Source organism: Myotis daubentonii, chromosome 9, assembly GCF_963259705.1.
Source record: "Myotis daubentonii chromosome 9, mMyoDau2.1, whole genome shotgun sequence".
NCBI classification, from domain to species: domain Eukaryota; kingdom Metazoa; phylum Chordata; class Mammalia; order Chiroptera; family Vespertilionidae; genus Myotis; species Myotis daubentonii.
In genome coordinates, this window is record NC_081848.1 from 44,047,305 (window position 1) to 44,074,799 (window position 27,495).

Consider the following 27,495-nt stretch of genomic DNA (forward strand, 5'->3'; position numbering starts at 1 on the left):
CTGGGCTTGGACCTCTGTCTAGCAAATTGCAGTCTATAAGTTCAATATGCAGCCTCTGGTCCTCCTAACCCAACGAGGTTTCGGCTAGTCTCTGAGTCAGACTTCTCCTCTCTTGGAGAATTTCAAAGTCCTGATGACTCCCAGGTCCAGGGAGAGTGCCCTTTTCTTAACTTTGTTTATTAATTACAGGGCCCTGCTTTCCTTGTCTTCCCACAAGTCCCCTTTATGGCAGAGCAGCGACCAGGCCTCTTTGAAGGGAGTGCACTGGAAGGGGTATCAGCCCCTCCTCTTCCAGCAGCAACAGATACTAAACCCTTTCAGAACATTTGCAAGCAGGGAGCTTTTACTAGCTCTATCTGCAGCTTTCATAGATCTCAGGCTTGCTATGCTTTCTGGGGCTGTAGGAAGGCTAGTACTAGTCACTGGCTTCTGGCTTAACTGCTGTAGCCTGCAAGCCAAAGGCCTAAGTCTTGTACTGCTTGTTGTAAAACATTCATTTTTTTACTGGGCAGCAGCAGGGCAGCTCTACTGTCAGGTAAATTTCTGCTGTTCTCTACTTTCTTGCTGCTGCTGCTGCTTTTTTTTTTTCAGGGCCACTGCAGGCAGCTCAGGCATCCAGCCCCCCTTCTTTGATCATTCACTCCCCAATCTGGTCTGGAGCTGGGGAATAGCATCTTGATCCGCCTTGCATCCCAGAGGGCTGCCCGTCTGGCCCCAGATCTAGAGGGCCAGCCTGCCGTAGTGGCAACATAGGAACTGCAGGACTGGCGGATGTCGCAGGGTCCTGCAGGTTCTCCCCCCCCCCCTCTCTCTCTCCCTCCATACGCTGTCCCTGTCTAGTATGGGATGGACTGAAGGGGTTGAAGGACGACAAAGCCCCTCCCGTCGGTGGGTGCGGAGGGAAGACAATTGGCATCGGGGGAGGCAGGGGCTCCGGGTCAAGAGCTGTTGGCGTGGCCTGGGCCTGAGGCCGGGGTTCACCCAGATCCGATGCCTGGGGACCATAGGGGGCAGCCGGCTAATGGGTTCCTCCTGCTCTCCCTGAAGGACCGGGGAGCCTTTCCCTTCTGGGGCCCGGCCAAAAAATTGTCTGTCTCTGTCCCAATTTTCCCCTCGGGAGGCAAGCCCTCATCTACTGGGGTTTCTTGGACAATATGTCAATCCAAACCTGAATATAAGGAATTTGATCAGGATGCCCTGGGCTGCCGTATATGTCATAATGGACCCAGTAGGCAGTGGTCAGATCAAAAGACCCTGCATCTGGCCACCCCTCCTGGAAAGTGGGCCACTCCCATTTACAGAATCGCTGTAAATCAAAAGCATTAACATTATAACCTTTAAATCTACCCTAGAACTTCAGTTTAATACAGTAAATTTACAACCTAGGTTAGAGCAACTGATAGAAATCTTTATTAGCTAAGTGGGCTGATTCCCCTTTAATAGTGAGCAAAAGACTCTGAGAAAAAAATAATTCTCGCAGCTGCAAGAGGCTTTTGAAAGACCATTAAGGGTCCAGCCCAAACGTTCAGCCAAGCTTATCAATAGAAAGTAGAATAAATCAAAGTAGCTTTTACTTCACACAGACCAGTAATGATTTACACTTTCTTAGTAGCCTAGCCCAGGCTGGAGCTGTATCCAGTCCCCCTTCTCTGTAGCAATTTGGCTAGTCCCACACAAACTTTGTCCCGACCCCATGATGATTGCTGGCGAGAGACAGACAAGGGAGGGGGTGACCTGTTTTTACAGATCCTCATGCAGATGCCCGCCTGACTGAAGTCATGGAGCCACACAAAGGAGAGGAGAGGGCAGGCCCCCTCCCTCCACACTCACACACTTTCACCAGACATTCACTCAGAGTTTAAACAATCCACCCAATTCCTAACAATTTCCCAATTCCTGAGGGAGCTCTATAGCTTCCCGGGAGGTGATCAAGCTCCCCTTCCACTCACCTGGAGTGGGCCTGACTGATAGGGGGTCGACGAAGATGACTGACCCTATCCCATTTGACAAAGACAAAGACAACAAAGAACAGAGACAAAACAAACCAGCCAAATGCAACCTAAGGTTGCCCGGAACCTGCAGCTCGCTCCTTGAAGTCCTGAAAATTTTCAAAAAACATTGCAGCAGGGTACACACAGAAGCAGACAACTTTTTGACAATAAACACCAAAACAAACAAATACCAGACAGACAAACCCAGTGCAGCCTACAGCCGCACGAACCAGGGACCCCGGCCACCGTCGTGGCCGCGGGTCAGGACCAGGAGTACCGCTGCGTCCAGCCCTCCGTATAGGTCCTTCCGTGGGACGTCCCAATTCCTGTTTAACGACCGGTCCTTACCTCTCTCGAGAGTCCAGGTGGCTCGGTTTCCGAATTGAAAGTTTTTGGGTGGACTGCAGGCCTCCTTGGTAGTCATTCTCCACAGGTGTGGGGTATTTCGCTGAGTGCCCGGCGACAAGTGGGGGAGAGCCTCCTGCCTTAAATAGGGGGTCCCTCTCACCCCTGCTGGGGGAGAGCCTCCTGCCCAAAATAAGGGGTCCCTCTCACCCCTGCCGGGGATCTCGCTGGGGCCTCCAAATGTTATGGGTTAGCTCAGCGATATAGACCACCGACTCAGAATTTAAATTTTAAGAGCCTTTATTAAGCTGACCAGCTGACTGCTAGCCGTGTCCTTCCCATAAGAGCCCACAGCTTGCAGTGCACACCAAGAGTACAGCAAGACCTTTTATCTGCAACACTACAAAGTATTTTTTTTTTTTTTAAAGAAAAAAACTGCAAAGCGGTTCATTAGCCGTTCCTGGTACTGGCAGGGTAAAAAGTTTACATAAAATTTACGAGCAGGGTCACACCTGGCTGGGTTCAATCATAACACATTGCTTTTCTAGCGAGATAATTAGCAATTTTTCTCTCCCATGGTCCCTGCCCCTCAGCTTACTTAGTAATTCTTTTTTGTCAGGCCCCTGCCCCTAGCACACTCCTACTTAATCTATGCACAGCCTTTCTCCAGATTGCTGAACCCTTTGTAATGCTGGGACAAGCACCCCGGCATGTATGTATACGATATGTATATTACAGTGTATAATACATTATTATGGACCTGCACGTGTATATATTTACATACAAACACACCTATGTATCTAGCATAAGTATATACACACAAACACAATCACTCACATCTGTCATCTTCGTATTCCTTTTCCTATGTATCTCCTGTTAGTGTAAAAACATTCAAGCCTGTAAAGAATTTTTGTGAGTTTATTTGAAACAAACTATTCCCAATTGCCAGGAAGCAGTATCTCAATGGATTGGGATAGTGCTCTAGAGGATGGCAGGATACTTAGTTGGTGTAGGATAGTTAATAGTCAACAATTAACATGAAAAACATAACAATGGAGGAATTTGTGTATCTGTCCAGGGACTCAGGCACATTAGGTTTTCCCCCAAGGGGTTCGGAAAAAGGGAAGTTACAAGTTACCCAGACTTTTCAAGGATTTGTTATTATAGATGCAAAAAGACAGATAGGCTCAGTGATGGCTGACCTTGTCAGTGAAGATACCAGCCTAGGACGTAACTGCCCACCATAACTGCTTTTAGTTAAAGTTTAATTTCAGACCATCCTTTGTGTTTACTTTAGGTCTCTGAGTTTGGAAGACCGCCATACAGGCCTTCCCTGAGCTTGGGGCCCCTTTCGTCCATACTCTCTATCTATCCAGCTGAAAAAACTAAGAGGTCATATGATACCTCCAGGTCCAATCAAACACCTAAGGTTCATTTCAACCTCTTCCCTTTCTTCCTTTTCCTTCAAAAAATAAAATAAATTTTTTTCATTGATTTTGGAGCGGGAGAGGAGAGATAGAAACATCAATGATGAGAGAGAATTTTTGATCGGCGCCTCCTGCATGCCCCACACCTTGGGATGGATGCCCACAACCTGGGCATGTGCCCTTGACCAGAATCAAAGCCAGGACCCTTCAGTCTGCAGGTCCACGCCCTCCCTTTCCATATGTAATTTCCTTCTCCAAAAGTGAAAAACCAGCCTTAAATTATCTACAATATATTTACTTAATCCTAGAATACATGGAATATACTTGCATAATTACTAAGTCTGCTATGGAAAACAAATCTACTACATAAAGTTCAATATTTGTTAGAACCTGAGAGTATGGAGGCAAAATACTGGTTCAAAACATACTCCCCTTTTCACTGTGTCTGACATTCATTTCAGGTGCATTTTTTCCCAAATGTTTTCTATGTTAGAGTTTTCCCCTTTTATTCTTGATTTTATTCATTAAAAAGTTTGGGTATGTGAAATGTTAAGGTGGTTCTAGAAGTGAGAACTGCACAAACCCAAAAATTCTACCAAGTCTCACTGTTGCCATCTTTTCTACTCTGTTTGCACCATCTAATTATTATCACCCGATTTCCACTCACTCCCTGGATGTAACCAATCTCATTGGTTTCTAGGTTACCTTTCCCAAGTTTCTTTGTGTATAATTGTACAGATGATATATATATTTTTTTTTCTTATTTCTTCTTTCTTTCACAAAAGGTGACATACTTTCTCAGATTTTGCTGTTTCACTTAACAATATATTTTGGAAGCCATTCCATATCAGTTTATAGATATCATTCTCCTTTTTATAACTGTATAGTATTCCCTTGGATGGATCTACTGTTGTTCAGTCAGCCATTCTGCCATGTCAATTACTTAGGTTGTTTCTAGGGTTTTGCAAGTACAATGCTAAAATGAATTACTTTGGGCATACATACTCTTGTACAACTGGCGATGTCTGACCAGGGTAACCTGGGAAAAGCATGTGTCATTCTGTTAGATGTTGCCTGCTTTCCCACAATTGGCATACCAATTTGCATTCCGACCAGCGATATCGAAGAGTCCCTATTTCCCCCCAGGCTTGCCAACAGAATGTGTTGGTGTACTTTTTAAATTTTGCTAATCTGATAGGTGAGAAATATCTCAGTGTTATTTTAATGTGCATTTTTCTCATTAAACGGTTGTATAGTTTTCATATGCTTAAGGAACATTTTTAAAAATATATATATGTTATTGATTTTTTACAGAGAGGAAGGGAGAGAGAGATAGTTAGAAACATCGACGAGAGAGAAACATCATTCAGCTGCCTCCTGCACACTCCGTGACCTTCTTGGAATTGAACCTGGGACCCTTGATTCCGCAGGCTGACCATCTATCCACTGAACCAAACCGGTTAGGGCTAAGGAACATCTTTTATTCTTTTTTTGTGTGAGGGAAGCATCTGTTCATGTCTTTGACTTATGCATCACGTTTCTGCAACTTTCCCCCCTCAATTTTAAAATGTCCTTGTATGTTAGAGATGCTATACATTCATGTATGTTACATGTTATAGTTTCTCTCAGCTTGTCATTTATTTTAGATTTTTTTTGTTTTCTTACAATAAAATCATTTTATTTTCATATAAAGAAATTTATTACTCTTTTATTGCTCCGGGATGAATTTGCTTTTTATTAAACCCAGGAATGTTCAATTATAATAAACTCTTTTTGCTATCTATAAAATATTTGAGCTTAAAATAATGTGAATTATAATAACCTACTTTCCATTTTCAAATACTTTGTGACTTAAAAGAAATGTTCTGGAAAAAAGAAATCATGAAACAAATTAAAAAAAAACATGTACCCAAGGGCACAGGCTCCAAATGGCTCAGCAGGGCACTGGTCAGAGGCCCATAACCCTTAGCAGCAGTAACAAGGCATGTCCGCTGCTCAAGAACTATGGCAGCAGCAGCAGCAAAGCTGGAGGAAGCTTTGATGGACGTAGTTCTCAGGTCTCCACTACCCTTCCCTGTGCTGTACAGACTTTCATAGACAGAACATCCTCATTTTGCCCTGCTCCCTAATCAAATTTGGTTTCAAGTCACCTCCTGTGATACACTGTTGCCTTCCCCCTCACACATCAATATGAAAAGCATTTATTCCATGAATTGCATTGCTGCAATCCTCTAAGCCTGGCCATCCTCCTTCTGTCACCTACTGACGCAGAACCCCATGGCTGCTTTACCTGGTATAAAACTATTCATGCTCCCAGTGGATCTCTTAGATACCCCTTTGGATATCCTTTCTTTCTTTGTGGATGGTTCCTGCCTGAAGAGAAAAAGTAAAACGTGCCAAGCAGGTTATGCTATCACAGACTTGAATACACCTTTAAGCTTCTCACAGAAAATTGGATTTGAATTGTGTGGGTCCACTCATATGTGGATTTTTTTCAGTAAGTACACAGTCAATTCTATACCCCATGTTTTAAATTCATGGATTCAGCTGAGGAGCAAAAACAGTGTTTTCCCTGTGTGGTTGGGGATCAGGAGATGTGGAGGGCTGACTGTAGGTACTGTTCTATGTCATCCTATGTAATAAAACCCCAATATGCAAAATGACCAAACAGCGGAACTAGCAGTCGCTATGGTGTGCACTGAAAACCGGGGACAGATGCTTAACACAGGAGCTGCCCCTGGTGGTCAGTGCGCTCCCACAGGGGGAGCACCGCCCAGCCAGAAGCTGGACTCACGGCTGGCGAGCGCAGCGAGGGTGGTGTGAGCCTCTACTGCCTCTGCTGCAGGTGGGCAGTAGGAGCGAGGGGTCCCAGACTGTGAGAGCCTCAGACTATGAGAGCCCTGGACTGCAAGAGGGATATCCAATGGGGAGTGGGCCTAAGCCGGCAGGCGCACATCTCGTAGCAGTGATTCTCAACCTTCCTAATGCTGTGACCCTTTAATACAGTTCCTTATGTTGTGATGACTCCCAAACATAAAATTATTTTCGTTGCTACTTCATAGCTGTAATTTTCCTACTGTTGTGAATCGTAATGTAAATCTGATATGCAGGATGTATTTTCATTGTTTGTGACCCACAAGTTGTGAACCGCTGCAAGGTGTCCCGGACTGCGAGGGGGCACAGGCCAGGCTAAGGACAACCACCTCCATCCCCCAGTGCACAAATATGCACCAGGCCTTTAGTTTTTTAAAAGGGACTTGAACATCCATGGATTTTGGTATCCACTAGGTGGTCCTGGAACCAATCCCCTGTGGACACCAAGGTATGATTGTAGTTAAGCTTTTGGGGAGTCAACACTTACACTCAAATTTTCCACTATGCTAAAATGGGGGGTTGGTGCCCTAACCCCTTTGTTGCTCAAGGTTCAACTGTGTTGCTAATGCAAGCAAGCAGTCCATTACATGGATGTACCAAACTAATTTATCCACTTTTGAAAATACTTTTTATTGGTGTGTTCTTCCCAATTCTTAGTGTTCTGACTAATGATATGATCATTATCTTCTAATGTACATTTTACAATTTGTCTGGTTATTTTTTGAGAATAGCTGGATTTGGATTGATGGGTAAAATGCAAACATGTGTGTATAAGGTTTTAAAAAAATTAAAAAGTTGGCCCTGACTGGTTTGGCTCAGTGGATAGAACGTCGGCCTGTGGACTGAAGGGTCCCGGGTTCGATTCCAGTCAAGGGCATGTACCTTCGTTGTGGGCACATCCCCAGTGGGGGGCATGCAGGAGGCAGCTGGTCAATGTTTTTCTCTCATCGGTGTTTCTGACTCTCTATCCCTCTCCCTTCCTCTCTGTGGAAAATCAATAAAATATACTTTAAAAAATATTACAAAGCTGAACTGTCAGTCAGTGAGGTTTTTATTAGTTTACTAGAGTCCCGGTGCATGAAATTCATGCACTAGGGGGTGGGGGTTCCCTCAGCCCAGCCTGCCCCTCTCACAGTCCGGGAGCCCTCAGTGGATGTCCTACTGATGGCCACAGTCTGGAGGCAGAGCTTGGAGCAGGTGTCCTGTGTGTGTGTGTGTGTGTGTGCGTGTGTGCATGTGTGTGTGTCTGCTGGGGACAGCCCTAGCCGCGCCACGTAGGCTTGAAGCAGTTGTCGTGTGTGTGTGTGTGTGTGTGTGTGTGTGTGCGCCCACTGGGGTCTGTCCCCAGCCACATTGGAGGCTCAGAGCAGACACGTGTGTGTGTGTGTGTGTGTGTGTGTGTGTGTGTGTGTGTGTGTGTGTCTGCTGGGGGCCTGCCCCCAGCCACACCATGGAGGCTTGGATCAGGAGCCCCTCTGTGTTGATCTCTCAGGCTCCGGGCCTCCACTGCATGTTGTACTCTCCCTTGAGCTATGGCCAGGATGGGGGTGCTGCTTGCAAGCCGGGCTTTCCTGCTCTAGGATCGCCATGGCGACGGGGGAGCAGGCCCAGCTGGGGGCTGCCCACAGGCCGGGCTTTCGCACTTCCAGGTCTCCATGGCAGCTGGGGAGCAGGCCCAGCTTGGAGTTGCCTGCAGGCTGGGCTTGCTTCCCTGCTCCTGGATCCCCATGGCAACCGGGGAGCAGACCCAGCTGGGGGCTGCCTGCAGGCCGGGCTTTCCTGCTCCTGGATCAGGCGCAGCTGGGGGCTGCCTACAGGCCGCACTGTGGGAAACTGTTTATTGCCTTCACTATCTGATAAACATAGAGAACCCCCCCGAAGGCTGGGTGCCTTTGAAGCCCTAGCAAAGTTCGGAGCTAGGTGCCACCTCTGTTTGTCCAGACAGTGGTAGCTGAAACTACTCCCCCATTTATTATTACGTAAATCCTTGCTGATGGGCTAGTCTGCCTGTTGCCAGGGGTCACCTGCCTAAGGGCTATGCTATGGGTGCATCCCAGAATCAATAAAAGCTTGGTGAGGCCTGAGCACAGAGGAAGTCCTTCGGGACTTGCCGCCTGGTCCCCCAATATTGCAAAATTATCTCGTGTCTTTTTCTCTCATTTGTTGTGCGGATCCTCTTTCAGATACCGAACCCTACTCCACGCAGAATGTGGAGGGAGTCTTACTCAACACCGCACTTTTCTACTTACTGATGGCCGGATCACCACAGTGACCCAGGGCCCAGCGGCACTTTCCTGCTCTCCAATATTCATAGGGTTCAGGCTGGGGGCGGGGCTTAGTAGTGCGGGGCTTAGGCGGCACGTGGGTACCGGCTGGGGGCTCAGCTGGCACATAGGGGTCCCGGCTGGGGGCGGGGCTTATGCCCCGCTGCTCAGGACTATACTTGGGGCCTGGATGGCAGCTTGCGTTGTCCCACCCTGCCTGTAGTATAGGATAGAGGCCTGGTGCACAGGTGGGGGCCAGCTGGTTTGCCCTGATGGGTGTCCCAGATTAGGGTGGGGGTACCACTTGGGTGCCTGGCCAGCGTGGATGAGGGGATGATGGCTGTTTGCAGCTGGTCACACCCCCTTCAGGGTGGAGGTCCCCACTGGGGTGCCTGGCCAGTCTGGATAAGGGGTTGAGGGCCATTTTCAGGCTGGCGGGTGACTGAAGCTCCCAACTTCTCCTTTTTTTCTTTTTTATTCTGGGATTTATTTACTTTCTATGGCTGTCACTGGAGCTGAGAGCCAGCTTTAGCTCTGAGGCCAGCTCCAGCTTGAAGCCTCGGCTGCTGAAAGCAGGTTATCTGGGCTTTGTTTAGCTTCTATAATTGAAACTCTGTTGCCATCACTGGCTCTCTAAGCTCTGAGCCTGCTGCTGGCTGAAAGCAGCTATCTGGAGCTTGTTTAGCTTCTATAATTGCAACTTTGTTGCATCTGGAGCTCAGTGCTGGGATGTCGCAGGCCGGGAACCTTGGCTTCCTCCGTCACTGGAGCAAGCAAGACTCCTGTTCGCTTCAGCTGTGTGGCTGCCGGCCGCCATCTTGGTTGGCAGTTAATTTTCATATCCTGCTGATTAGCCATTGGGAAGCGTTCGGCGTATGGTCATTTTGCATGTTTCTCTTTTATTAGATAGTACTAGAGGCCCGGTGCACAAAAATTTGTGCACTCAGGGGAGGGAGGGTGTTCCTCAGCCCAGCCTGTGCCCATTTACAGTCCAGGACCCCCTGGGGGATGTCCACCTGTTTAGTCCCAATCCCTAGGGGATCGGGCCTAAGCTTGCAGTCAGACATCTTTCTAACAGCCAGGGAGCTCTTTGGGATGTCCCACTAAAGGCTTAGGCCCCCAAGGGATCAGGTCTAAACCGTAAGTTGGACATTCTTAGTGCTGCCACGGAGGTGGGAGAGGCTTCTGGCACCACCACTGCGCTGGCCAGCCATGAGCCAGCTTCTGGCTGAGCGGCACTCCCCATATGGAAGTGCACTGACCACCAGGGGGCAGCTCCTGCATTGAGCATCTGCCCCCTGGTGGCCAGTGCGCATCATAGCAACCGGTCATTCTGCCGTTCAACAATGTGCACATTAGCCTTTTTAAATTATTATTATATAGGATGTCCCTATTTGCCCCCTTTTGCCCCCTCAACCCAGCTCTTGCCCCCTACTTTTCTCTGGCCATCACCATACTGTTGTCTGTGTCCATGGGTTGTGCATATGTTTTCTTTGGGTAATCCCTTCTTTAAATTCACTTCTTTAAATCTGTATTTTCAGATAAGTGCTTATAACTACACTATTATATATTTTCTATTATATTATTTAGAATTAAGATATTTTTTAATTGAACCCTTGTAAATTTTAGCACAATTTAATAAATTATGCCAGAAGAAATTTGGAGATTTTTCATGTAATGCAGATACATTTCAATTAATATTTTATTAATTTTTAAAATTTTTAATATTTTAATTTAAATTATACATCTAAAAAACTATAAAATACTACAGCATATTATATGTACCCTTCACCCAATTCCTTAGGTGTTAATAATTTAAATATAACCATTATACAACTAACAGAATTTGGAATATATTTTTCTTATCATCTCCTTAATGTTACTTAATACATTTATTTTGTTTTTGTTAATCTTTACCCAAGGATATTTTTCCATTGAATTTTAGAGAGAGTGAAGGGAAAGGGAGAGACACATTGATTGGTTGCCTCCTGCACATGCTTTGATAGGACTGAGGATCAAGCCAGCAACTGAGGTACATGCCCTTGACTGGAATCGAACCTGGGACCCTTCAGTCCACGGGCTAATGCTCTATCCACTGAGCAAAACAGGCTGCAGTTTAATTCATTTACTTTTCATCTATATGTGTCTTTATATTTAAAGTGGGTTTTGTTTTTGATTCACCCTCATAATCTGTCCTTTAATTGATGCATTTATGCCACTGACTTTCAGAGTGCTTACTGATAGAGTTATTACCATAGCAGGCGGCTTCTGGGTCTTCTGGGTCCTGCCCTGCCTTGCCTTTTCTTCTTCTTTTTTTCTAAGGCATTTCAATTTATTTAAAAGAAGCCAATATACAGGATATAAAGGGTATGATATTTACAACAGTACAGTAAATAGGTTGGTTTCCCGGTAGGATCAGTAGTCTTTCAGTGAGTATTAACCCCCTTTCCCCTTGATGCTCGACCCAGCTGGCAGACAAACAGCAACAGTGGCGTGGGATGGGACTGCAGGATAGAAAGTCTCCCTGAAGGGATTAAAAATCACGTAGATGCTAAAATGTCCACGAAGGGGTCTTGGGGGTGAGGGGTGCCTCTGCCTCATTCCTTTGAGGGCTTGGCAGCAGGAATGCTGAGGGATTAGCCCCAAACTAACACACGGCCCACCCTGAGCCTGTAAATCTTTCACACATGGAATATTCTCTTCCTGAGAGAATCAGCCCTAATCCCTCAGCCAGTGCCTGGAGGAGCTGCCCAGGCCATGGCACAGCCAGGACTGTGGATATTTCATGGCCTTTCCACTCCCACTCCAGCTGCCTAACAACTCTGCACTGCTCCCCTCGCCCACCTCCCCCATCACTCCATCAGGACACTGTGCACAGGGGGGTACACTGGTTTTCCCATGCCCATTGGGAACTGGCTGTTTCTGTTTTTGGAGTAAAAAGGTTCCTGTGGGTCGGGTAAGGTCTCTGCTTGGCAAGAAGTTCTGAAACAGAGCCACTGACCACACCACCTCCTCTGGGCATGGAGCAGCTCCGGCCTTCAGAGCTCATCTCTCCAGCAGAACTGAAGGGAAGACCTTGTGTACCCTTCTGTCCCTCACCCTTAACATGCCCCGAACCATCAGTGTCACACTTCCTAATTCCTATCACTGTATTTCATTAGTTCCATACTGTTTCACTAATCATGAATCTAAACAGATTGGTTCAAAAGGAGATCCTTCTATTTTTAAAGTAGTTGGGGCTTCTGGGGGCGGGCCTTGCCTTGCAGCCTGGACCGGCTGATGGGCAGTTCCCGGCTGATGGGCAGTTCCCGGGCCTCAAGGCAAGTCCTGCTGCTGGGGGCGGGCCTTGCCTTGCAGCCTGGACCCACTGATTTGCTGTTCCCAGGGAGCAAGGTAAGACCTGCTGCTTGGGGAGGGCCTTGCCTTGCAGCGCCAAACCGCTGATGGGCAGTTCCTAGGCCGCAAGGCAAGACCAGCTGCTGAGGCTTCTTGGGGCAGTCCCCACTTGTCAGGGCCAGCCTGACAGGTTGAGCTGGGCTGAGGCAGGGAGGTGGGAATTGAGAAAAGAAAGAAAGACAGGAAAGTGGGATTGGGAGGACTCCAGTTCTTTTGATGGACTGAAGCAACTTTATTAGCCATACAATCCTATTTATACATAACACACTGAATAGGAGGTCTGTCAAGAGGAATGTATTCTTTGTTCCTCTTAATCTCTAAGGGAGAGACACAGCAGGACAAGTTCTCAGTACAGCATATCTCCGTAAATAGTTACAGACTTCTTGGTGAGCTAAGAAAGGCTGTTCTCATTCTACAAATGTTGCTCTCATTCTACTGATAATCGCCATCCAAACAAGTATGGGAAAACTGTGTGGCTAAGGGTCCCAGCCTTGCTAGCCCCTTCAGGTGCAAGGACTATGCCAGCTTATATCTGGCCCCCAACACCCACTGGGGTGCCTGGCCAGTCTGGATGAGGGGCTGAGGGCTGTTTTTAGGCTGCCCATACCCCCTTTAGGGTGGGGTTCCCCACTGGGGTGCCTGCCCAGTCTGGAGGAGGGGCTGAGGGCCGTTTTCAGGCTGGAGGGTGACTGAAGCTCCCGACCTCTCCTTTTGTTCTTTTGTTTCTTTTTATTGTGGGATTTATTTACCTTCTATGGCTGTCACTGGAGCTGAGAGCCGGCTTTAGCTCTGAGACCAGCTCCAGCTTGAGGCCTTGGCTGCTGAAACCAGGTTATCTGGGCTTTGTTTAGCTTCTATAATTAAAACTCTGTTGCCATCACTGGCACTCTAAGTTCTGAGCCCGCTGAGGGCTGAAAGCAGCTATCTGGGCTTTGTTTAACTTCTATAATTGCAACAGTGTTGCATCCGGAGGTTAGAGCTGGGCTGCCGCAGGCCGGGAATGTTGGCTTCCTCGGTCACTGGAGCAAGCAAGCCTCCTGTTCGCTTCAGCTGTGTGGCTGCCAGCCACCATCTTTGTTGGCAGTTAATTTGCATATCCTGCTGATTAGCCAATGGGAAGCATTCAGGGGTATGGTCAATTTGCATCTTTCTCTTTTATTAGTGTAGATGACCTCAAGAATAACCCGTGTGTCACCTGTCTCACACCCAGGCCCACACCAGGAATTAGCATGCCTTTCCATCATTGCTGGATCAGGAGGTGGGCCAAGTGAAAATGGTGTCACATTTCTGGCTTACTAGAAATTCTGGGGTTACTGGTAAAAGTGCATTTTCCTTTTGTATGTCCAGCTGGACTTGTGATGCTGTTTTATGGAGAGATGGTCTCTGTGCTGCAGGGGGGCCCATCTGTGATAAGATGGGGCCTTACCATTGCCATCCTCTCCTACTGGCCCATACCTCATACAGGGGCCGAAGGTCAGGGAGAGGGAGGGCTCTCATGCTTATGCCATGTGGGGACAGTGCAATGAAAGATGGCCACAGGAGAAGAGAAACTTGCTCTCATCATACACAGTGAAGAATGGGAAGTCGTTCTAGAGGCAGAGAACTGATAACTACAAGAGGAAGTTGAGAAGGTCTCCTATGAGAAATGGACAGGGACACAATTCACAAAGCATAGAGACAGAGGGACAGGTACAGAGACACAGGTAGAGCAGGACGTGGCTGACAATGAGGCAGTAGAACTGAGGAAAAGCCTTTTTAAAAAAAAATATATATTTTTATTGATTTCAGAGAGGAAGGGAGGAGAGAGAAATAGAAACATCAATGATGAGAGAGAATCATGGATCGACCGCTTCCTGCACACCCCCCACTGGGGATCAAGCCTGCAACCCCGGGCATGTGCCCTTGACAGGAATCGAACCCGGGACACTGGTCCATAGGCCGATGCTCTATTCACTGAGTCACACCAGCCAGGGCTGAGGAAGAGTCCTTGACACAGAAGCTCTGGCAGCACAGTCTGTGGTTGTGTCACTTATTAGCCCTGTGATTTGTGACAGTTTAGATCACTCTGCTAAGCCTTAGCTTCCTGTTTTATAAAATGCGCTAACAGAACTAGTACATCATGGCAATGTGGTGGGAACTGAGAATTGTGTAAGCCATTGTCTTACTATATTTAAAGTCTCAACAAACTTTACTTGTTAGAAACTCTATCTCATGGTGAAAGGTGCTTCTTATTCTTTGAAAAGTCATGTAGTTAGTACAAATTTCAACTCAGGGCTCTTGTAACATTGCAGTGCTTCGTTTGAAGCAGTTTTCAACCTGTGGGTCGTGACCCCTTTGGGGATCGAACGACTCTTTCACAGGGGTCGCCTAAGACCATCGGAAAACACACTATAGTTACATATTGTTTTTGTGATTAATCACTATGCTTTAATTATGTTCAATTTGTAACAATGAAATTGGGGGTCACCACAACATGAGGAACAGTATTAAAGGGTCACAGCATTAGGAAAGTTGAGACCCATTGCTCTAAACTGACTGTGAAGATCAGTCCCAAGTTGGTTCATTTTCCCCTTCCCCTCAGTGCCTCAACTTGATAACCTCTGCAGCCGACTGTGATGTCCCCAAGAATGACCTACTTCCAAGTAGTTCTGTTGCCCCATGTATATACTGCCAGCTCCTCTCTGACAAAAGAGCCAATAATACACAGTTGGGAAAGGATACTTTCTCGTCAATGAACAGTGCTGGGAAAACTAGATCCTCACATGCAAAGAATGAAATAAGACACTTATCTTAAGTCAATTGTTTATTTTATTTTTTCCAATATGAAAAACACTTATCCTACAAAGCAAAAAAGACACAAAATGAGTGAAGTTCTAACCTGCATTTTTGTTTCACTGTCCGTATGTTAAATAAACTTGCCAAAATTCATAGATTTGGCAGAACATATGCTCAGACATTTAACCAAATATAGAGATAGCAAATGCACATCTGAAAAAAGGCTCACCATTAAGCCTTAGAAAGAATGCAATCGAACAACAGTAAATAAAGCATGACAAAGTTACAAAAAAAGTTTAAATAAAGGAAAACTGACCAAACCTTTTCTAGGATGTGGAGGAATTAACTCTGTCATACACTGCTGGAAGAATGCAAAAATGTGCAATTGGCTTAATTCACAACTTCCTAATTTCTTTAAGTTAAAAATTCACCTCTCTTCTGACATGGACATTACATTATGAGTTATTGATAAAGATAAATGAAACCCATGTCCATTTTAAGAATTATGCACAATCCATATTAGGCCAGTGATGCTGTAGTAATTATGCTTTGCCTTAAACCCTACTATCCTACACCCAAGTGACCATCACCCATGGAATTGCAGACATTAGGACACACGGCCCTTTTCAAGGTCTTTGAAAGTAATTCCCTTCAAATGTATCGGCACACCCTGTGAACACTCTGATGACAACAAAAGTGAGTGTTTCTGGCAAAATATTTTCCACATTCACTGCAATCCTGAATCCTTTCTCCTGTGAACTCTCTGATGACGATGCAACTGCTTGTTCAGGGCAAATGATTTTCCACATTCGGTGCACTCATAAGGCCTTTCTCCAGTGTGAAGACTCTCATGACAACGGAGGCTACTCTTATAGGTAAAAGATTTCCCACACTGACTGCACTCATAAGGCCTTTCTCCAGTGTGAAGTGTCTGATGACGACAGAGGGTACCCTTACTGGTAAAAGATTTCCCACACTGACTGCACTCATAAGGCCTTTCTCCAGTGTGAAGTCTCTGATGACGACAGAGGTTACCCTTAAGGGTAAAAGATTTCCCACACTGACTGCACTCAAAAGGCCTTTCTCCACTGTGAAGTTTCTGATGATGACAGAGGTTACCCTTACTGGTAAAAGATTTCCCACACTGACTGCACTCATAAGGCCTTTCTCCAGTGTGAAGTCTCTGATGACAACGGAGGTTCCCCCTACTGGTAAAAGATTTCCCACACTGACTGCACATATAAGGCTTTTCTCCAGTGTGAAGTCTCTGATGACAACAGAGGCTCCGCATACTGGTAAAAGATTTCCCACACTGACTGCACTCAAAAGGCTTTTCTCCAGTGTGAAGTCTCTCATGATGACGGAGGGCAGCACTAGTGGTAAAAGATTTCCCACACTGACTGCACTCATAAGGCTTTTCTCCAGTGTGAATTCTCTTATGACAATGGAGGTTAGTCTTACTGGTAAAAGATTTCCCACACTGACTGCACTCATAAGGCCTTTCTCCAGTGTGAAGTTTCTGATGATGACAGAGGTTACTCTTACTGGGAAAAGATTTCCCACACTGACTGCACTCATAAGGCCTTTCTCCAGTGTGAAGTTTCTGATGATGCCAGAGGTTACTCTTACTGGGAAAAGATTTCCCACACTGACTGCACTCATAAGGCCTTTCTCCAGTGTGAATTCTCTTATGACAATGGAGGTTATACTTACTGGTAAAAGATTTCCCACACTGACTACATTCATGTTTCTCTCCAGTGTGACATTTCTGATGATAACGCAAGTCACAGTTCCAGACAAAAGATTTCCCACATTCAGAGCACTTATAAGGCTTTTCTCCAGTGTGAAGTTTCTGATGATAACGGAGGCCTGTGCGAGTGGTTAAAGATTTCCCACACTGACTGCACTCATAAGTCCTTTCTCCAGTGTGACATTTCTGATGATAATTCAACTCACAGTTCCTGACAAGAGATTTCCCACATTCACTGCACTTATAAGGCCTTTCTCCAGTGTGGAGGCTCTGATGACAATAAAGACCAGAGATTCTGGTAAAATATTTCCCACATTCGCCACACTCATGAACCTTTTCTTTAGAATCAACTCCCTGGTGTGGAATGAGTTTGGAGTGTTGATTATAGTATTTCCCACATTTACTGCACTCGTATGGACTTTCTCCTGTGTGCAATTTCGGATGATAATGGAGATCAGAGATTTTTGTAAAAGATTTTTCACATTCACAGCATACAAAACACTGTATTCCATTACAAACACCATGGTCCTGAGCAAGCGTCTGGTTGCAGCCAATGGCTTTCTTGCTGAAATAAAACTGCTTTGCACATGCCCCACACCTCAATAGTTTCAGGCTGTGTTGTGTTCCCTGCTGCTCAACCAAGTGGAAAATGTCTCTCAGGACTGGTCCACAACTCTCACAGGGGTGGCTCTTCTGGGAGGACACAGCTACATTGGGGTTCTTGGCCAGTGACACTCTCACAGAAACATGCTGTTCAGTAGGTGCCTCCACATCCTCTGCTCTACAGCAGCAACCTAGAGAGGATATGAGTTCAAAGTTCTCCAGCATCACTTCGAGGAACAGGTGTCTCTGAGCCTCATCAAGGAGGCACCATTCCTCCTTAGAGAAGCGCACAGCAACATCCTCAAAGATCACAGGAACATCAGCTGGGGGCCTCTGTGGGTTGAACGGGGTGAGGATGGCAGGAGAGGAGGCAGCCAGGAGCACAGTGGTCCCTGTCCCAGGCCCCGCACTCGTCACCGGGGAGGCTGGTTGGTGGGGACCAGGACTCTTGCGCCTTCTCATTCTGGCGTCTCCACCAAGACCTAGTGCTGAGGATGCTCTGACCCACTTAGGTGATCCTGAGAGAAGAGGAAATGCCCATCACAAAGAGAACACTGGAAGTCAACTATTGACTGTATTTATACCCGGACATATGCCCTTAACAGGAGTCAAACCTGGGAACCTTCTGTCCACAGGCAAACACTTCCACTGAGCTAAACTAGCTAGGGCCAACTGTTGACTTTAAAAAGGGCAAACCACTGCCCTAACTGGTTTGGCTCAGTGGATAGAGCGTTGGTCTGCGGATGAAGGATCCCAGGATCGATTCTGGACATGGGCATGTAAAGTAGTTGCAGGCACGTCCCTAGTAGGGGGTGTGCAAGGGCAGCTGATTGATGTTTCTCTCTCATTAATGTTTCTAACTCTCTATCCCTCTTCCTCTCTGTAAAGAAATCAACAAAATATATTTTGTTTAAAAAAAAAGTGTAAAAAAAAAAAAAAAAAAAAAAAAAAAAAAAAAAAAAGTGTAAACAATTGCACTGAAAAAATTTGTATGAGCAAGCATAGCTTAAAAAGAGTCAGTTTACCCATGTCCTAAAGTACACTTGTTGCCTGGGTTTGGAAGTAATTTGGAGAAGATAAAATCATGTGTTAGGTCACAGAAATACAAGAGAATTGCTACTGATTTCAAATTAAAAGGTGTCTGAGGAAGGTGGACCTTCTCATAGAAGTAATTACAGAGAGACATAAAATAACTTTGAGAGAAACATTTTTTTCTAGGATAAAAATTTTTGAAATGGATAGAAAAGAAGCAGTAACAAAAAAGACATTCATAACATTAAAGAAACACTAACTATAGGGAAAACCATCTCAGTAAAAATGAAAATTAAATATATCATGTTTAGCTAAAATAAACATCTGACTTGATCAGTGCAACAGTGGCCAGAATTCGCAGATCTCAGGAAGGCCCATGCAGCCACATGTCACCACTTCCTCTAGCTCTTAGTGCCACATCTGTCAGCTGTCAGCGCACTGGCTCACTCCAACAAGACTTCCCCGAGCCTCAGCAACAGATGAAGAGAAACAGTTACCATGGCTCTGGAGATAATTTTGTGATAACACAAAGTCCTGTCCTACCTAGAGAAGATAAGGCTCTGAGAGAATTCTTGCTCTAGATGTTCCCCATCTCCAGACTCCAGAACAGAGAGGCCTATATGAAGCAGTGACTTAATTGAAGGGGTTGTTTCCTCATATACTTTCCCACATTTATTGTCAACAGCCTCCTTCTAAATATAGACTTATTGCCTGCACAAAATGGTAGTGCTTAATATGGAAAGTAAAACTCTGGAAACTTAATTTTGAGAAAAAATACTAATGGACAGGTACACTGGTACACCCATTGGCACATCCTCAACAGGAAGGGAAAGAACTTCAGAGGGGAGGGGAGGGGAGAGGGGAGGGGAAAGGAAGGGAGCGAAGAGACATTGATGTGAGAGAGAAATATTGATCGGTTGCCCTCTGTACTCAACCCCTCTCGAGATTGAATCCACAGAGTACTTTTGGTGCACAGAATGACACTCTAACCCAGCAGTCACCAACCTTTCGGACCTCACAGACCACCAGTGGTCCACGGATAACTGGATGGCAACTGCTGCTCTAACCAATTGAGCCACCCAGCCAGGGCTTACACTATAATGTTAAAAAACAAACAAAAAAAACCTCTTTACTTTGAAATAGTTCACGGTACACAAGACATTGCAAAAATAGTATGGAGAGTTCCTTGAGCATTTATCCAGTTTCCCCAGAGGGGATCATTCCCACCAAAAGGAAGCATGCTGGTTCCATCACCACCAAGAAATTCCCGAGGAGAAACCAAGATGGCAGCACATATAAACACCGGAAATTGCTGCCTCGCACAGCCACTTCAAAAATACAACTAAAAGACAAAGCGGACATCATCCAGAACCACAGGAAGGCTGGCTGAGTGGAAATTCTACAACTGGAAGGAAAGAGAAAATCACACTGAGACTCAGAGAAGGCGTAGAAGTAAAGTGCAGAGGTACTGGGCACACTCAGAAAGGGCTGGCAACTGAGGACATGGCGCACATGGAAAGGGCTGGCAGCTGAGGACGAGGCGCCCAGGGAAAGTGCTGGCAGGTGAGGACGTGGTGCACGTGGAGAGGGCTAGAAACTGAGGACATGGTTGTCTTTTCAATTGGGAGGGAGTCTCAAGCTCCCGACTGCTCTGAACTCCAGTTCCGGGTGAGTCTATGTGGACCCAGACTCATACGGGGAGAAACTGGACTGTCTGGCATCGGAAAGAACTCGAGGGCGGCTTTCTCTCAGAGGTGCTTGCTGCGATGACCAGGACATTGAGATGCGGAGCCTCTTAGGGTAGGACTGGGGAGCAGCCATAGCTGCTTGCTCTGCCCTGTTGATCCCCTGAGACCGCGACCCACCCAAGCTGTTGCAGAGGCTTTTGCATATGTAAGGCCTGGCCCTTTGCAACCTGAAAATTACCTAACAAACTGCAGCTGAATCAGAGCAACCCAGAACATCCAAAAGAAGGCCCAAGGCCCCTCAGCAGCTTGCATTGCTTCACAGCCTGACCTCATCTGGGCACCTCCAAACCCAAACAAAGAAGAGGAATCTCTCCATAGGTCCTGCTGGGTAGCCTCAGGCAGAGGCTAAATTAGCACCTCCTTAGAGATCCAAGAGCCAGTGTACCCAGTGGTCAGAGTGGGACCATCCAGATTGCAGCTCCTCAGACCCATAAGGGACACACTCAGGGGGTGGACTCATTGAGCACCAGGGCCCCGCTGACGCGGGTCTTGCCCAAGATGGGTGTCTCCAGCTCGGGGGTTCTCCCACTGCTGACAGGGCTGATTCTCACAGCCAATTGGCCTGGGGGTCGGTTCCTCCCAGTGATGCCTGCAACAGTCAAGGCTTGAATACAACAAGACTGTGCACAAAGCCCAAAAGGGGTGCACCAAGAGTGTCCACCACAGGTAATTGCGGAGGCTGAGCCACTGGGCCCTATAGGACACCTAACACAGAAAGCCACTCTGTCAACACAGGGAAGCACAAAAAATGCAGAGACAAAGAAACAGGTCACAAATGACAGAAATGGAGGAAAGTCAACTACTGGATATAGAGGTCAAAAGCACACTTTTAAGGTTTTTCAAGAATTTTCTAGAAACCACCGATAAATTTAGTGAGACCCTCAAGAAATCTAGTGAGATCCTAAGGAAATCTAGTGAGACCCTCAAGGTTGTGATAAAGGACCAACTAGAAATTATACACTGACTAAAGTAAAGGATATTATGCAGAGTTCCAACAGTAGACTAGAGGATAGCAAGAATCAAGTCAAAGATTTGAAATACAAAGAAGCAAAAATCACCCAACCGGAAAAACAAAAAGAAAAAAGAATCCAAAAATATGAAGACAGTGTAAGGAGCCTCTGGGACAACTTCTAGCATACCAACATCGGAATTATAGGGGTGCCAGAAGAAGAGAGAGTGCAAGATAATGAAAACCTATTTGAAGAAATAATGACAGAAAACTTCTCCCACCTGGTGAAAGAAATAGACTTACAAGTCCTGTAAGTGCAGAGAACCTCAAAGAAAAGGAATCCAAAGAGTACCACACCAAGACACATCTTAATTAAAACGCCAAGAGCAAAAGACAAAGAGAGAATCTTAAAAGCAGCAAGAGAAAACAAGTCAGTTACCTACAAGGGAATACCCATACGACTGTCAGCTGATTTCTCAACAGAAACTATGTAGGCCAGAAGGGAGTGGCAAGAAATATTCAAAGTGATGAATAGCAAGAACCTACAACCAAGATTACTTTACCCAGCAAAGCTATCATTCAGAATTGAAGGTCAGATAAAGAGCTTCACAGATAACAAAAAGCTAAAAAGGGTTCATCACCACCAAACCAGTATTATATGAAATGCTGAAAGGTATCCCTTCAGAAGAGGAAGAAGAAAAAGGTAAAGATAGAAGAAACTATGAACAACGAATACACATTTATCAACAAGTGAATCTAAAAATTAAGTGAAAAAATAATCTGATGAACAGAATAAACTGGTGAATACAATAGAATCAGGGGCATAGAAAGGGAGTGGACTGACTACTCTGCGGGGGTGGGAAGGGGTGTGGGAGGTTTGGGAAGACACTAGACAAAAATTGTACACCTATGGATGAGAACACTGGGTGGAGTGGGTAAGGTTAGAGGGTGGGGTGGGAACCAGTTGGAGGGGAGCTATGGGGAGAAAAAAGAGGAACAACTGTAATAATCTGAGCAATAAAGATTTAATATAAAAAAAAGTATTAAAAACAAAACAAAACAACAAAAAAAGAATTTCACATGTGCACTAGCTCAGACTACAAACTCCACCGTTAAGAGGGGAACCGACTCAACCCAGTTTTCCTGGGGAGGCTCTGGAATGCTAGTCTGCCTCCTGGGAAACCTCAGTCCTGCGAAATCTCGGACAACTGCCATTGGAGCTGCACAGGTCTCAATGAGGCCCAGGGAAAGTAACTGGATAAACTGCAGGAAAAAAAAAAAGAAGTAGGTTCAGGCAGTAAATTGGTTCTCCTGGCTCCAGGGGATGGTAATTTCCATTAAACTATGTGGTGACATCATAGAAATCTGAGAATGATGAGGAGAGCCCAGCTGGAGAGAACCAAGATTCAGGCACGGAAATCGAGACATCTTCATGCCCAGGATGTGATTTTCTCAGGAGGTTGGTCATCTTGACAGGTGGGAGGGAGCAGAGGTCACTGTTACATATTCCTGTACTCGGGCCTGGACATATTTCTGAGTCTAAAATCTGAAGTATGGACTAGAACTCACCTGAGGAGTGTCTCATGGATCTTCTTAGGGAAGAAGAGCAGCTGGAGCTCAGGTAGCTTGGAGGAAGCACAGAGAAAAATATTAACCTGTAAACTTCCAAATTAGATTTACTGTATGCAAAAATGATAGTGCTTAATATAAAAAGTAAAACTCTGGAAATTTAATTTCAAAAAAATATTAATGGAACGGTACACTGGTATACTCATTGGCACAACCACTCTCACAAATTCCTCATTTGGGGCCTCAAAGAACGAGGGAAATGTTTTTTATCGCATGAAAATGTTGATTTCTTTGTCCTCTTGCTCAGTGCAGTAATTTCAACTGTATACTCTGTGAAATCTTTTTTTAAAAAAATATATTTTATTGATTTTTTACAGAGAGGAAGGGAGAGGAATAGAGTGTCGGAAACATCGATGAGAGAGAAACATAGATCAACTGCCTCTTGCACACCTACCACTGGGGATGTGCTCACAACCCAGGTACATTCCCTTGACCGGAATCGAACCTGGGACCTTTCAGTCCGCAGGCAGACGCTCTATCCACTGAGCTAAGCCGGTTTGGCTGTGAAATCTTTTTTAAAATTTTAATACTAGTGGCCTGGTCCATGAAATTCATGCACATTAAAAGGGAATTAGAGGAAATAGTTTAATATTGCTATTTGGCCTTTATCTATAATAGAAGTGTCAGAGATGAAAAAAAATTAGGAAAATGTACATGAAAATCTTCCTCCTGTCAGAGTCTGGGGTGTGCTGTGAGACCCAGACTCCAGTTTCCACCCACCTGTGCACTCATCGAAATAACAGGAGACCCTGACCCAGCCGGGCCCCACTCCCGTCAAGCCCCACCAGGCGGGGAGGGGGGCCTAGCCTCAGGTTCCTTGGGCCGGTCCCAGGCAGGAGGCACAGCCTTAGGTCCTCTGTCCCAGAGCAGGGCAAGGGTCACAGCCTCAGGGGTGCCGTCAAGCCCCGCCAGAAGAGAGGTGCGGCCTCAGGTCCCCAGGTGAATGCAAGTTGAGGGTGCAACCTTAGCTCCCCTGCCCCAGGCCAGGGGCCTGCCTTGAGGTCCCCATCAAGCACTCCCCCCCCCCCCCTCCAGAAGAGGGTGTGGCCTGAGGTTCCCTGGCCTGGTGCCAGGCCTGGGGGGCACAGCCTGAGGTTACCTAGCCCAGTGCTGGAGTTGGGGGAGCTCCTTGAGGTCCCCCATCAAGCCCCGCCAGTTGGGGGATGCAGCCTCAGGTCCCAGCTGATTGCTTGTTAAGTCTCTTTACCTAACTTCTGTTTGGGTGCAGCCATCTTGTGTTACTAAAACCCCCACCTCTGCTGTGGGTGCAGCCATCTTTGTGATGGTCGTTTTGCATATTCCCTCTTCATTAAATAGGATATTTGTTATTGATTTCAGAGAGGAAGGGAGAGGGAGGGAGAGAGAGATAGAAATATCAATGATGCCGAAACCGGTTTGGCTCAGTCGATAGAGCGTCGGCCTGCGGACTGAAAGGTCCCAGGTTCGATTCCGGTCAAGGGCATGTACCTGGGTTGTGGGCACTTCCCCAGTGGGGGATGTGCAGGAGGCAGCTGATCGATGTTTCTCTCTCATCAATGTTTCTAACACTCTATCTCTCTCTTCCTCTCTGTAAAAAATCAATAAAATATATTAAAAAAAAAAAGAAATATCAATGATGAGAGAGAATCATTGATCAGCTGCCTTTTGCACACCCCACACTGGGGATTGAGCCCACAACCCAGGTATGTGCCCTGACTGAGAATCAAACTGTGACCTCCTGGTTCATAGTTCGATGCTCAACCACTGAGCTGTGCTGGCTGGGCTGCACAACTGTTTAGCCACGCAACTGTTGCTTTCAACTTAGAGGCTGGGAATCTTGCCCTGAGCATGTACAGCTTAACAGGGGTGGGCAAACTTTTTGACTCGCGGGCCACAATGGGTTCTTAAACTGGACCGCAGGGCCGGAACAAAAGCATGGATGGAGTGTTTGTGTGAACTAATATAAATGCAAAGTAAACATCATTACATAAAAGGGTACGGTCTTTTTTTTTTTCAAATGTCCGGCCCGTAGTTTGCCCACGGCTGGCTTAGGACCTGACAAACACCTCCAGTGGAAACTGCACATTGAATCTTGGGCTCATTTCTCTAAGGTTTCCGCTTCCATTTCAAATTTCAGACTCCATGGCATCTCTGAATGCCAACTTCCTTCTTCCCAGCCAACTGAAATGCCACCTGTGCGCTCCTCAAAATCACAGGAGACCCAGCCGGCCCCACCCCCGACAAGCCCCACCAGGTGGGGAGCCCAGCCTCAGGTCCCCTGGCCCAGTGCGGGGCGTGGGGGGGACAGCCTCAGGGACGCTTCCAAGCCCAGCTGGGTTGGGGGGGGGCACATCCTCAGGTCCCCCAGCCCAGTGTGGAGGGCACAGCCTCAGGGGTGCTGTCAAGCCCGACAGGTGGGAGGCGCAGCTTGGTCTCTGTTCCTTGCTCTACCAGTTAGTAAATGCCCTGGGGGGAAAGCACAGGTAATGTGGGGCTTGCCTAGGTGCTCCCACATTCTCTCCAGCAATTTCCTTCAGGTTCTGTCTGACTTCATTTTTCTCTAATACCTCCAGGTGCTTTAAGTATTTTATTCAGCTTTTCTACGATATAAGCTACACCGTCACCCGCAGATGTGGAGGTTGGATGCCCTTTATGCTCATCCACAAAGGTCCTAAAGCTCAAGGGACTGACTGGTTTAGGTTTCATTCACCCCAGATTTCTGACTGTTTTCTTACCCCTTCCTTACATGCCGGGGAGCACAGAGACATGGTTGGAAAGTTTGTAAGGAGGACATTCTGATAAAAGGGAAGTGTGTGGGAGGCCGCCTGCCCTGTTTACCAGAATGCCGACTTAGGGGAGTGTCCAAGGCGGTGCCCCTAATTATTACCTGATCTTTGCAAACATATCTTTGCATTTTCAGACCCCTGGGTGTTTACTGGAATCCTTATGCTTAATCCCTGAGCGCCCTTGCCTAGAGGACAGTGGAAACACGTGTGTCCCCCCAAGGATCTAAACCAGTGGTTCTCAACCTTCTGGCCCTTTAAATACACTTCTGAATGTTGTGACCCAACCATAAAATTACTTTCGTTGCTACTTCATAACTGTCATGTTGCTACTGTTATGAACCATAATGTAAATATGTGATATTCGGGATGGCTTTAGGCGACCCATGTGAAAGGGTCATTCGACCGCCAAAGGGGTCTCGACCCACAGGTTGAGAACAGTTGACTAAACTAATCTAACATATAAAAGCCAAGAGTTGGTTTTGGTTTAATCACTTAACCTTTTGAAATTCCAAGGGACTCAGTCATTATGTTGGAAGCGGGTAAGGGGAGGACACTAAGCATACCTCTCCTCTATCACCGGTGTTTCCACGGCCACTTCTAAAGCTGTCCGGGCTTCAGTGTAAGGGGGACACGAAGTACCTACACACCGCTCTCCGCCAAATCCAGTGCCCTCATTTGGTTCCTCATGTTCCGCAGGGCATCGCAGTGGCATTTAACCAGGGGGCACTCCGCTCGGGCAGATTCTTGCTTCCCTTGGTCTTCAGAACACAGTTTCTCCGGCCCTGCCCTTCCCTCTTACTTCTCTTCCTCCCCGGCCCTCGCTGCCCAGTGCCGTCTGGGGTGCTGCCTCCCCCGCCCGCCAGACTCACCTGCCACACTTCCACTTCGGGTTTCCCTTTGTGACCCGCAAGGAACGGCCGCCGGCGCTCCTCGGGCTCCCTCCGGCGCGGCCCCGGGGAGGGGTCTAGCCCTGAACTTCTGAGGGGCCCGCGGCCGCCTCGCAGACGGTGAAGGGCACACGGGTGCGCCCAGCGCGCACCAACCCCACCAGCCGGGCGCGCGCCCCCACCACCGGAAGCTCCGTCCTGGAGACCCGCCCTCGTGGGCGGGGCTACCTCCTCCCGCCGCGTGACAGGCAAAGCCCGACCCCGCGGCCAGGCTGCTTTAGGCGCTCGGCGGGACCCTGGGGCTGTGGGGACCGGAAGGGAAGCCCCAGGTCCTCGGGGGCGGTGCTACCCCGTCCTGCCCGGTCAGAGTCCGAGCTGCGAGCCCTGGTCTGTGCAGTGAGTGCTGGTGGTCTGGGGTGTTGTTGTTAGAAATGCTCCGAAAAGGCGCCACGGGACTGGAGAATCACTTGGCAAGGCAGATGTACTTCTCCGAAAGCGTGCATGGCCAACAAGAAAATGTGCCAGGCCGAGCACACCGAAGGGGAACCTGGTCCTCGGTCGCTGACTCACGGCTACCCCCCCCCCCCCCCCCCGCATTGGCTTAAGGGCGTGGCTTCCCAATCTGGCGCTAATGGCAAATTCCAGCAGCGCCGGAGGGGTGGGGCTGGTATTCCAGGTCCAACTGAGTACCAGGAAATGGGGTTTAACCAAGTACAAGGAAGTGGAACAGCAGCAGAAAGTTGATCTAAGCCTCTGTAAGAAGGAAATGAAGTTAGTAATGTTAACGTAAAAAACCATTGAAACCTGTGAAGAATTTTTGTGAGTTTATTTGAGCCAAACTGTAAGGAATTGAGATAATGCTCCCGAGAATGGAGGGGTTACATTTGAATTTATACATTTGCAATCAAAGGAGGGACGTAGGTGGGTTACATTAAATTCATTGGTAACAGATCAAGGAGGAGGGATAAAGCAAAGCAGGGGAAACCCCTGGGATTGGATAAAAAGTAATATGATGGACACAGGCTTAGATGGGTGCAGGATCAATTCACATGATAATGAG

The 27,495-nt window shown here is 46.9% G+C and overlaps 1 protein-coding gene across 3 annotated transcripts; it reads right to left on the reverse strand.

Moving 5' to 3' along the window:
• Positions 1-15,099: 15,099 nt before the first annotated feature.
• LOC132240875 (zinc finger protein 883-like) lies at positions 15,100-26,985 on the reverse strand. Of its 3 annotated transcripts, XM_059708668.1 has the most exons (4): positions 26,418-26,985; positions 22,724-22,779; positions 16,222-17,943; positions 15,106-15,850 (listed from the first exon to the last, which is right to left on the reverse strand). In XM_059708668.1, exons 2-4 carry the CDS (start codon positions 22,737-22,739, stop codon positions 15,699-15,701), a joined length of 1,890 nt encoding a protein of 629 aa, XP_059564651.1. In that variant the 5' UTR covers positions 22,740-22,779; positions 26,418-26,985; the 3' UTR covers positions 15,106-15,698. The 3 variants fall into 3 exon arrangements, with proteins under 3 accessions (XP_059564652.1, XP_059564650.1, XP_059564651.1); XM_059708669.1 differs by having other exon boundaries at positions 15,100-17,616; XM_059708667.1 differs by having other exon boundaries at positions 15,104-17,943.
• Positions 26,986-27,495: the final 510 nt, after the last annotated feature.